The following is a 13058-nucleotide window of genomic DNA, read 5'->3' as shown; positions in this document are numbered from 1 at the left end:
ATCAGTGATAAAAGTCTGAGGACATCCAATGTGGTGCAAACAAGGAATGACTTGACATTGAAGAATGACAATGTCTCTACTGAAACGGTAAGCTAGCAGGGTTGATTCTGTTCAGTTCTTGGTAAATATAACTGCTGATTTGGAGTTTACATGCTTTTTGTGGATTATGTGTGTTTGTTAGGCATTTTGCAGCATTTCAATTAAAAACACTAGCTCATGTCACTGATACTAAATCCTAACCAGGTCTGATGCAAAAAAATACTGGAAATGACAGCAAATCAGAGTATATTTGATGTCTATGCTGCATTCACATCACGTTGGCATATTAAGTTGGTGGCTAGTAAAAATCATTAATTTATTTGTTGAAATTGTCATGTAAAAACTAAGACAACAGCTTCATCAGTTAAGGGCAGTTAAGTAGCAATCTGCTTGATATGCCATTTTATTACATCCATTGTTTTGTGGCGCTCTTTCTTAGGTCAGTTTATATAGGTCAACCAAGTTAAGTGTCTGTCTTATTTAGTCTGTGGCTGTGAATGGCTCAAAAGTAAAATCTCTTATTGTCATGTAATTACAGTAAATAAATATGATGTGAAGGCAGCATAAAAATACAAATAAGTGGACCAATGAGATTTCACAGCGGGCTGGGCTACCCAGAATAATCCAATGGAAATGGAAACCAACGAACGGCAAAATGTTTAACACATCGACTAAAACTATTAAAAAGATGTTTTTGCGAACTATAATAAATCTGAAATAAAATAAAATGTAAATATTAGATAAAAATCTTAAACTTAAATAAAATATTGAAGTATTGCCTTGGCAACTAACTGAATTAAGTTTAAGTTGCAGCACTAAAATTACTAAAACTAAAACGGAAATAAAAATAAAGTAAAATAGAAAAAAAAAAAAAGACAAAAACTTAAATTAAAATACAAATAAAATTATATAAAAAGCTAATTAAAAAATAGTATATAAAAATACTAAAATAGCACAGGCACATTATGCCTTGTTTAAAAAAAATGTAATTGAAGAAATTAAAATCGAATAGACATGATTTTTATGCTTGAACATTTATCGTGTCATGCCTGGTTTGGACAATGTATATATGTGAAAAAGAGACAGAATCAAATCTAGCAGAACCGTTACAAATCAAAGCAGCAGCGGTGGTGTAGCTGGCCAGCTTGAAAACTCACAACCACCAGGAAAGAGAGGAAAAAGAGGCAGAAAAAGAGAAAACAGAAAGACAGAGAGAAAGAAGGGAAGGCAATGTTAAGCTGGTAGCAGTGGGTAAGGGGGGCCAGTTCAAGCTTCCTTGCCTAAGAAACTGTCCTGCATCTCTGGGGGCTGTTTGGAATCCTGTCAGCGAACTAAAGGATTTGAGTTCAGGAGGCGTCAGCCTGGTTCGCAGTGGACACTGGTCCACTTCACAAAAGGCACTGCAATACAAATGGGCACAAACAGACAGTAATGACTGTACAGGCATTCACTGCAGCTCTTAGTCTAAAGTGTGACGTAATCCCTGTGTGTTGATCTGTGCCAAATCAAAGGATGATTGAGCCCCAAAGCTTCTGTGTCGTACATGCAAAAAATGAAGAAAATCAATTCTGTTGCATTCAAATTAGAACAGATGTACCCATGTTTGGCAGGAAATACACTTCAGACTATCAGGACCTCAAAGTGCATCTTTAAAAATGCACAGAGACCTCAGTATGTGTCTCTGAGGGAATCTATGGCTGTGGTGCGTGCTGTGGTTACAAAGATATACAGATCGGGAAGTGTAGAGAGGAGACAGATGTAAAGTGAAGAAACTAATGGATTATGGGAATCATAGGAAGACTGCCAAAAAAAGAAGAAGATGAGCACAGGATGTGAGAATGCATGATTTAAGTTTTTAAGCATGTGAATAACTGGATAAAGTGAGGAAGAGCACGGGGTGGTGGAGGAAACGATGTGTGTGTACCTCATGCTTTCCACTGTGTCTTCAGGCATTGGTGCAACGGTCTGCACCGCTGGGAGGTTTTTACTTGTGGCACCATTCACAAAACTTGATGAAGAGGATGATGAGGAAGAGGCAGAGTCAGTGGCACCTGTGAGACATAATGGATGAGACACATTAGAATAGATTAAGCACAAGGAATGTTGACTATCTTAAAGAAAAAAATCCTCAGAATTGTTTATAGTACTACAAAGCATGCTTAAATGTCTAAAATGGTCACTACGACCAGAAAAGAGTCTAAACTTATGAAAGCCCCTGATAACCCCAAATAGAAAAAAACAAGATGTCACAAAAATAATCACAGCTTAACCATCCAAATTAAAGTGATATGCAGGAATCAAATGCACATATAGACCAACAAAATGTATATGCTCATGGGATTGTAAGATGATGGAAATATTCAGGACGACTTGCCTGTTGTGTTGATCATGCTTTTAGGTGTTGCCGTGGCAGCAGCAAATATATTAGGCGTACTTCCTGAAGAGGGCACACCACTGGTGGTGGGAGTTCCTACTGTGTTCACAGCCAGGCTTCCTGGAGGGGGCTTCTTAACAGGCACCACCACACTCCTGTGAATGTACACACACACACACACACACACACACACACACACACACACACACACACACACACACACACACACACACACACACACACACACACACACACACACAAATATCAAATATATTGAATTTATTCAATAATTAATCCCTATACACACAAAATACTTTTTCTTTATTTTTCTTCACATCAAAATACCTTTATATACCCTAAATTAAACACTTATATATACAGTACCATTAAAAAGTTTGGGGTCGGTAAGATTTTAAAAATGTTTTTATGAAGGAATCTCTTACTTCTGCAATGCATTTATAAGACTTTTTTTATCCAAAGCGAGTTACAGTAGAGAAGCATAAGCAATTCTTCAAAGTGCCAACAATTTTCAAACTATACAAAGCCTCTTAATAAAAAAAACAAAAACAATTATTATTTTAAAAAATATTAATATTAACAATAAATTAAACGTAAATACACTACTTTTCAAATGTTTGGTGTCACTAAAACATTTTAAATGTTTTCGAAAGAAGCGTTTTATTCTCACCAAGGTTGCATTTATTTGATAATAAATACAGTAAAAATAAAGAAGAATTATTGTGAAATATTATTTCAATTTAAAAGACCAGTTTCTGTTTGAGTATATAAAATATTCACCTGTCCTACTGAATTATTAACTTTCAAGAAGCCTGTGAATGATTAACAGCATAATCTTATGTATAATTTATTCATCAGGTTTTCTTAATTGGGAAGAACAAAGCGGTTCAGTCAGTCTCTTGAGCCCTGAGCACACTATTGCACAGAGCTAGTGGCATTTTTGAGGAGCTAGACAGAGACGGCATTAAAAACAAAGAGAAGGCCTTGTGCTTGCGTATGCGTAATTAAGGTGTTCTTGACTTGGCATTTGTTCTCAAAAGTCTTGACGTACCACATGTAAGTGTAACCACATTGATTCATGAATGATTTATTGGTTCAATCGTAGTGTTCCAAAATGTAGTAGGCAGCATTTTAACAAAAGCGCACACCTGAAGCAAAAGCTATTCCAAACGGCAGGCAGCATTAGAGATTTCATTTTGCTCAACTTAACTCTATATAATTAATAAAAAAATTATATGTATAATTAAATTATCGATTTGTTTTATTTTATTTTTAAAATGAAATTGAAATTACATTGACATCGACTGGTTTTTACAGATGCATATCATTGTTTATTAACCTCAGTGCATTGTGGGTCTGTACTACAAGGTTTATATTATTAAATGTTAACCTAAGTGAAATTAAGTCTATATTTTAAGTATAAAATATTAAATTATTATATCGTGTATTTAAGCTTGATGTGTTCAGCTCTCTGGGTCTTGGGTTTAATGCTTTTAATTATATGAATAATTATTTGAATAATATTGTCTGTTAATAAGGTTGGTCTGAAAGATAACAGCACATACATATCCATGACAGAAAAGCATAATGTATCTTGGCTTATTTTGATGTGCTAGACACATCACGCTAGAGCTGCCCACCTGTCAAACGAGTGGAACTGCATGGGCAGCATAGCAGCAGCTTCCCTCTTCAGGGCAGGGTCAGGGTGGTACGGCTGGGGTTCGGGCCCTGCCTCCCCCCCCTCCATCGGTGCTGCCACTAAACTCTTCAGGATTTCCTTCACATTGATTCCCTTGTTGGCCTGGCTGATGCTGGAGATCGACGCGGCCGGTTTCAGAACCTCTATGCCAGGAGGCGACTCCAGCAGGGACTCGCGGGACTTCCTCACCTCTGACGACAGTGTGCACAGCAACTCGCTCATGGCATCCGGGCCTCCAGAGCTCCCACTCAATCCGCAGTAGTCTGTGCCCAGTTCGGAGCCATTGAGAGCACTGGTGACTTGCTCCTCCCCGATGCCGGAGTCAGTGTGAGGCAGCGAGCCCTCCGGGGGAAGATCGTCCAGAGGGGTGGCGGCCTGTCGCTCTCCACGTACACCATCTGTGAAGGAGGATGGGTTTTCTGCAATTTGCAAAAGTTTGAATTAAGACTTTAATGTTTTTAAAAGAAGTCTCTTATGCTCACCAAGACTGCATTTATTTGACCAAAAATACAGTAAAACCAGTAATATTGCAAAATATTATTACACCTGTCCAGAGGGGTGGCGGCCTGTCGCTCTCCACGTACACCATCTGTGAAGGAGGATGGGTTTTCTGCAATTTGCAAAAGTTTGAATTAAGACTTTAATGTTTTTAAAAGAAGTCTCTTATGCTCACCAAGACTGCATTTATTTGACCAAAAATACAGTAAAATATTATTACACCTTAAAATAATTGTTTTCTGATTTGATATATTTCAAAATGTAATTTATTCCTGTGATGACAAAGTTGAATTTTCAGCAACCATTAATCCAATCTGCATTGTCACATGATCCGTCAGAAATCTTTCTAACATGCTGATTTGTTATTATCAGTTATTGTTGGTGTTCAATTATTAATATTATTATTTATTAATATCATTATCAATGTTTTTGCTGCTTAATATTTTTGTGGAAACCGTCGTATATTTTTTTCAGGATTCTCTGATGAACAGAAAGTTCAAAAGAACAATTTATGTGAAATATAAATTTTTTGTAACATAAATGTGTTCTTTTATACACATTTTTTATACACAAAAGTCCTTGCTGAATAAAAGTATAATTTTTTTTGTTAAATCTCTTAAAGGGTAGTATATTGAGGTTTCCACAAAATATTAAATGTTTTTCACATTTATATTAAATGTTTCTTAAGCACCAAATCAGCAAATGTGACCCTGGACCACAAAACCAGTCATAAGGGTCAATTTTTCGAAATTGAGATTTGTACATCATCTGAAAGCTGGATAAATAGCTTTCCATTGATGTATGGTTTGTTACGATAGGACAATATTTGGCCGAGATACAACTATTTGAAAATCTGGAATCTGAAGGTGCAAAAAAAATATCAAAATATTGAGAAAATCGGCTTTAAAGTTGTCCAAATTAAGTTCTTTGCAATGCATATTACTAACCAAAAATTAAAGGTGTAATAGGTGATTGTCTTCAGAAATTTTTTTTGTTATGCTGGTTGAAAGTGTCTTCACATCACGATAGCAATAATTAAGTTAAGTGGTCTAAATGTATTCATCTGTATTTATATATTCTGTGGAAGGCATAGGACCAAGAAATGTTCGTCCAATCAAAACGCTCGGTCCGAGCGTTTTAATAAGCTTTCCTACCTGCCTGTCAACTTATGTATCTGCATACCTCTGCGCACCCTGTTCGTGCAGACAGGATACGTCATCAGCGTGTTCATGCATGCTGTGCAGACAGAGCGAGGACGGCAGGCAAACATCAACAACCTGATCTTCCTTCCTGGTATTGTAGTACTTTTAAAGTTTTCTCACCGGTGAATGACGCATGATGTAGCCCAGAGATTAATCCAGTCCTCGCGCCCCCCGCTCTGCATACTTTGCATGTCTCGCTTAGTTAACACGCCTGATTCAGATAACCAGCTCGTTAGAAGTGAGCTACGTGCATGAACTGTGTTCCGATCAATATGATCCCTACACAGTGTTCATTGCTCCCTCCTCCCTGAGTGGGGGAAATACGTTAAAGTTTACTTCACTTTGGAACATGGGCTGGAATTGGGAACCGCTGATGTAGCCTATTGTAGTAATGTTGTTTCTGGTATTCTGGTCTGTGAACGTATATGCGTTCAGGGGGCGTGGCTTTGGATGGCGATTGCAGAGAGGGTGGGACGTTCGCTTTCAGTGCTATCAGGCTAAAGTTAGCATTTTCCAAGATCTCCTATTGCGCCTTTAAGTTTTAATATATTTACAGTAGGAAATTTACAAAATATTTTCATGGAACATGATCTTTACTTAATATCCTAATGATTTTTGGCATAAAAGAAAAATCTATAATTTTGACCCATACAATGTATTTTTGGCTATTGCTACAAATATACCCCAGCGACTTAAGACTGGTTTTGTGGTCCAGGGTCACATATTAGAATGATTTCTGAAAGATCATGTGACACTGAAGACTGGAGTAATGGCTGCTGAAAATTCAGCTTTGTCATCACGGGAATAAATTTCACTTTAAAATATATTAAAATAGAAAACAGTTATTTTAAATTATAATAAGTTTCCACAATATTACTATTTTAACTTTATTTAACAAATAGATGCAACCTTAGTGAGAATAAGAGTCAGAGATAAGAGCAGAGATTCAGTCATTACAGAAGCATTTCAGAGCTGCTTCCGTAACATACAGTATGTGCAGCTCACTGCAGCCTATGCCAAGCAGTTTTTTTCCACCTGAGTATTAATTAAATATTGCACTCAGATAAAGCTTTGCAATAATGCCTTGCACACTTAAGTTGATGGAATCCTCCCTCTGGGGAGTAACTGGATGACTATATAGCAGAGATAATCAGAGACAGTTAAGAAATGTCTGAGTGGAAGATGTCTGAATGTATTTAAACACTTATTAGCATTTGTTGGGTGTTTAAGTGGTAATCGACTAAAGATTAAAAGTCTATTGAGTGCAATCAAAGTCTCACAAGATAATGACACTGCAGATGCTATGTTCACCTGTGCTGGTGGGTGAATTAATCTCTTGTCGGATGCTTCTCCCCGATAGGCTGCTGGACCTGCCAATCTCCCGTTGTGGCTCCAGGATGTCCCGGTATTTAGACACCATAAGTACAGAGATAAAGTAGACCACAGCCAGAGCCAGGAACTGAGCCTGTTTACTGTCATCCTATTGAACACGCAGTATGGTTAACAATCATACTGTTCATGTTAACATACAAGTTTTGTTTCAGCTCAGATAAGTGAGTGTCTCACCACGTCTCTGAAAACGACAGCTCGGAGACGATTGATGTCCACGTCCTGCAGCAGTCTGTCTGGGTCTTTGATGGGAGAAAGGTTACGTGGGACATTCTGTGGCAGAGAGGATGAGAGAATCATACACAGCACACACACACACACACACACACACACATAGGTTTTATTATGTACATAATTGCATACTAGAAGTTTTTATAGCAAAAATGCATTGCTTTTTGTTTGTTTTCTGATGTGTATTTGATGTGTTTTCTGAATTTTGTGTATAGATGCATTTTGCATGCGCAAATGTGTTTGTTCTCTTGTATTTGTGCAGGTGTGTGAGTGTATAACCTTGCTGGCGGACGCTGCAGTCTGTAGGTTCTCCTGGGTCTTGCTGATTGGCAGTGAGGTTTTGCTGCCTCTGTCTCTCTGCCTCTGCCTGCATTCCAGACAGTTCCTCACTGCTACACAACACACTGAGAGGAGACAAACAGTTTTATTAGAACGTCTGCCTTGATATTTACAGCACACCACAGACATATAACTACACTACCGTTCAAACGCTTTGGGTCAGTACGGTTTTTTTAAATGTTTTTGAAAGACATCTCTTCTGCTCACCGAAGCTGCATTTATTTGATGAAAATACAGTAAAAACAGCAATATAGTGGAAAATTCTTAGAATTTTTTAAAATTATTTAAAATAACTTTAATCATTTAAAAATGTATTCCTGTGATGGCAAAGCTGAAATTTTCAGCAGCCATTACTCCTGTTTTCAGTGTCACATGATCTTTCAGAAATCATTTTAATATGCTGATTTGGTGAAAACGGTTGTACTACTAAACATTTTTCTGGAAACCATGATAGATTTTTTCAGGATACTTTTATGAATAGAAAGAATCAAAAGAACAATAATTATTTGAATTTTTTTGTAACAATGCAAAGGTCTTTCCTGTCGCTTTTGATACATTTAATGCATCATTGCTGCATAAAAATATTAATTAAAAAAAACCTTTTGAACGGTAATGTACATACTGAGCTGCACATCATGGCTTTTGCCTTATGGTTTGAAACCACTTTAAAGGTGAAGTGTGTTCTTTATTAATGCCTAAATACTTTCTCCTATCCCATCTTAATGGAGAGGAAAAAATAAGTGAACCATTCAATCATTGTAAACACTGCAGGTCTGTTTGTTTGATGGCCTCATATATCAAATTCTTTTAAACTACTAATACTTAAGGTACAAAAACCTTACACTGAAACTACTTTATACAGTCAAGGCATACAGTATATAAAAAAATTTAATATTTGAAATAGTTACATGGGTAAAATTCATCACACATACCTAATCGTAGACACTGGCGCATTAGTCCCCCAGACGACATATTCTTTTCAGCCTCAATCTCGCTGAAATTGAGAGAACTGGCAAACACGAGCACATCCACCATGGCCATCAGCCGGCTCAGAAATGTGACTGCAGTTTCTGACGACATGCCCTGGGTCGCCTCCACATTCTCAAGCTCCGTCTGGGACACACACACATACACATAACCAAAGTCCAGAAGTTTAGAAACATATCCTAATACATTTTAAAGCAAAAAACCCACACACAAACTAAAACGGAGTAATGCTCACACCTACACAGTATTATACTGCTGACAAGGTGCTGACAAAACAAACTAATGTGTGATAGCAGCAAATCAATAATGCCAGGCCAACTTCACATAAAACATGCCTCTCGAAGACATTTAGTTGGGGAGGAAGGTGCTTGGAAAACCTCACACCACTAGAAGGAATTTCAAACCAGTGTGACACCCATTTGAGTGTGAACAGGTAGTGCTGCAGTGCCGTGTGTGCTTAAATCTTTGCAGTTGTCAGGGAACACATCACCATTTTGCAACATCAATATCAAAAGTTCAACATAATTACATGGTGTATTACAAAGGACAAAAGTTTTTGTAAAGCTGTGATTTTAAAAAGTCGTGGAGCCTTTCAAGCAGAGGCAAATATGCTTTTATATTCTACAAAAAGCCTCTTGTGAAAAATACGGGGTGATGGAGATATGAACTGCCATCTTAAAACCCACAGCTGAGTACTGAAAATAAAAAAATTGATGTTGAAAACTGGGAACATGCTTGTTGCTAGGAGACATAATAGTGGCGGATAAGAGGTCACGCAGTGGTGCATTGTGGGTATGTATAGGGGCGATAGCTCGGACCCACCTCTGCCCCTGTGCCAGAGCTTCCTGGCAGGCTATTAACTTCATTGCTTTTTGTCCCTTTCTGTAAGCAAGAACCTCCTTGTGTCTTTATGACCAACACAGAGGGGAACAAATGAAGCTGACATTTAATAAAGACCCTTATAAATGGACAAATAGAGCCAGGGGGCTCATCACAGCACCATGGTGCGTGCTAATTCATTTAATGCAATTTAATATCAGTATCTGCTTGAAGGTTTTCAGTGAATAACAGACGATTATGATGAAGAAGGTCTGATAAGATACTTTATCAGATATGACCACTTTAACTGATCGTATAAAAGAATAATGCTAATAAGTTTGCATTTTAATACAACCATAATCTCATATTTAAAGGTGCACTCAGTTTGTTTTACTAATTAAAAGAGTTCTACACATGAAGAAAAACATAGTACTTCTGAAAATATATTTAAAATCATTATCACTCACTATTTACATGGAGAAGGGGCCACCTTTATGAAATCATAGGATCAGCCAGATACTACTTACTGGACACTTTTACATAGATAATAAATTAATTGTGGCTGACCGCAAATCTAATTTTTTTTTATAAACCTGAAAACTTATGCATGATGCTGCAATTATCATACCTCTATACCCAGCCCAAGACGACTGGAATATTGGTCAGCTTAACATAAACATGAATTACTGAGTGCAACTTTGAGTGCAATACATTTTTCATAAATGTTTTATGATTAAATCGAATAAATGCAGACATAGTCTGAGGCTGAAAAACACAGAAAAGATGGAAATAATCTGAAATGGATCATACATTCTGAACTGTGGCATTAGTGATATTAAAATGTAACATTAAAAAATAAACAAGACTGTGAATGTTAGAGAAGAATAAATAAATTGGAACTTACAGGGTTTGCACTAACCTTAGAACTCTGTATATGCAAAATAAACAAAAAAGACAGAGAGAGAGAGAGAGAGAGAGAGAGAGAGAGAGAGAGTTAGAGGAAAGGGGAAAAAGTAATTAGAGGCAATACAGACAACAAAAGGATACAAAAGCACAAAATAAATGCTTAATAAACAATAGAGTCAGTCAGAGAACATTTCAGAAAAAGCTGCAAGAATTTTTGCCTGAAATAAAGTTATAAATAAAATAAAATAAAATAAAAAAGGTTAGATTGCAGGAAAAATGTCAAAGAACGCAGGAGAAGAAAGCGGCAAAATTAGGAATTGTGTTCATATTTAAGAACTCAGGGTAAAAGATCCAAAAGAGGATGAAATTTGACATCAGCAGCACTCAATGTTTCTATGTGTAGGCAAAAATACTGATCTGGAGTTAGCACTCTTTCTCTTGAACTCAGTATAAGATGAGACATGTATTGTTTCAGCAACCATTCAGCGACAATATAAACATTCAGTGATATTCAGGGAATAGAAACAGGAGCAACTTTTTTTCTTCTAGAAGATTCTAAATTATCCAATTACAGCCCTTCCAAACAAAAAAGAAAAATCAGTCACTAAAAAAGTGGTTTTATAATTCAAGGATGTTGTACTGATGTGAATATCCATTAGGGGCCGCTCAAGTGCCACTTACAGATGGGGAGGTGGCAGCAGAGAGCAGGGGAAGGATCCCGCCACACGCTATAATGATGTTATCAACCATCTGAGAAATGAGGTGGATGGTGTTGTGGACAAATATAATGTTCTCGTTACTGTTTACGAAGTCCATGACCGATTTCGTAGAGTGACTGAGAGAAAAAAAGAGAACAAAAGAAGACAGTAGTGAAGCAAGACCATGTAAAAGCATATAACATGTTAATATTTTCAGAGTTTTACTGTCAAATGACACAAAAGAGGTTACAGAGAACTAGATTATAAATAACATCGTTGCTGTTAAAGTCTTGGAACAACCAATCAGATTTTACAGACAGGGCAAGGAGTAGGGTTAGGGTTTTCAGAAAAGTTGTTCCAAAACAACACAAGCTGTTCATCCAGGAAAATGTCTTAACTGGCAATTTCTGAAGGCCAAAAACTCTCATACCTCCTCCACATGTGTACGTCACTTTCCAGGGCAAACAACAGGTCAGTGAGAAGGCGTTGATGCATGGGTGACCATTTGAATTCTGGGATACGGAACATGGTAGTTCGAGGGCCAGGGCTGAACTGCCGGCGCTGTTCCTCTGTCATCGGCATGCCCCTGAAGCCCAGATCCACACGGAGGTCCCTCTCCATCTGACCCGACATACGACCATGAAGAGCCTACAGGAAAGCAGCAATTCAATCATTCATCCAAGCCATTGGCTTTGTTTGCTTGTTAGTTCATTACGGCATTCAATTGTCTACTTAATTTTTCTGGTTCTAAACCAGATTGAGACGCAATTTATTTAAAGGGTTAGTTTACCCATATAACAGTCTATCCTTGGTGGAATACAAAAGGAGATGAGTTAAAGGATGTCAAATGATGTGATTTCAAGTTTTCCTTTCTCTATGGAGTGTTACAAGCTGTTCGTGAATAGATAAGATTCCTAAAGTTGCAAAGACTAAAGTCTCAAACCCAAAGAGATATTCTTTATAAAAGTTAAGACTCGTCCACGGCCTCCTAAAACGCCTCGATTAAACACGCCCGTACATGTCTACGTCACTGTGTGGGAAGATTTGCATAACGCCGCCCAAATGTTCATGCAAAGAAAGGAGGAATAACTTTGATTCTCGCTGTAGTATTGTCGCCGCCATGTCGTGGAGACGCTGTGCGTTTCGTTGTGAAAGCAAAATTACTTTGTTTGGCCTTCCAAAAGAGGACACAACTAGAAATCTGTGGTTAAGTTGTATTTACAACACTATTCCAGAACATTTCGAACCAAATATTTGTGTGTGTGCAACGCATTTAACGGAGGACTGTTTCCTGAACCTACAATGCCGCTGTTCTGACTCACAACCTGCAAGTATGTTTTCATATTTAAAGAATTTGCCACTGATGATTCAAACGCGAGTTTTGAGCAGTGTAGAATAGCGCTTGTTGTTTGTCATTTCTCCAATCACAAATGCAGACAAATGGTTTTATGTTTATGCGGCGCGATACGCAATGCAACACAACGTGTAAAAAGACAATATAAGTCATTATAATCCGTAATTATGTCCCACTGGATGCAACAAATGCCTTGTTTGTAATGGGTTTTATTGTTTTTGTCTCGTCGCGCCAGGACACGGCATCACAGTATGGTAAGGCGCGTAACATTTCCGTCACACGCTTGAGGTATTCACAACGCACTGGATAGCTGGCCAATCAGAGCACACCTCGCTTTTCAGAATGACGAGCTTTGTAAAAATCGATGCGTTTCAGAAAGGCGGTGCATAGGGGAGCAACAATAATGTACAGTATGTGGAAAATAATGTGTTTTTGAACCTTAAACCACAAACACATTGCATTACACCAAATACACAAAATAATGTTCTTTTTAGCAACATCATAT

The 13058-nt window shown here is 37.6% G+C and overlaps 1 protein-coding gene across 1 annotated transcript in view; it reads right to left on the bottom strand.

The window, feature by feature from the left end:
- LOC107578728 (neurobeachin-like) overlaps window positions 1-13058 on the bottom strand; it is a 132144-nt gene that overhangs the window by 13806 nt on the left and 105280 nt on the right. Inside the window, exons 21-30 of the mRNA XM_016264658.1 lie at window positions 11630-11847; window positions 11183-11336; window positions 10515-10523; window positions 8722-8902; window positions 7730-7854; window positions 7397-7492; window positions 7142-7310; window positions 4072-4528; window positions 2414-2568; window positions 1964-2090 (exon numbers count right to left, since the gene is read on the bottom strand). Coding sequence (XP_016120144.1) covers window positions 1964-2090; window positions 2414-2568; window positions 4072-4528; window positions 7142-7310; window positions 7397-7492; window positions 7730-7854; window positions 8722-8902; window positions 10515-10523; window positions 11183-11336; window positions 11630-11847 — 1691 coding nt within the window. The remainder of the gene's footprint in view (window positions 1-1963; window positions 2091-2413; window positions 2569-4071; window positions 4529-7141; window positions 7311-7396; window positions 7493-7729; window positions 7855-8721; window positions 8903-10514; window positions 10524-11182; window positions 11337-11629; window positions 11848-13058) is intronic.

Source organism: Sinocyclocheilus grahami, unplaced genomic scaffold, assembly GCF_001515645.1.
Source record: "Sinocyclocheilus grahami isolate Dianchi unplaced genomic scaffold, SAMN03320097.WGS_v1.1 scaffold32.1, whole genome shotgun sequence".
In the NCBI taxonomy this organism is placed as follows: Eukaryota; Metazoa; Chordata; class Actinopteri; order Cypriniformes; family Cyprinidae; genus Sinocyclocheilus; species Sinocyclocheilus grahami.
Note: the sequence above shows the minus strand (reverse complement) of the source record. Positions and strands in the feature narration are given on the sequence as shown.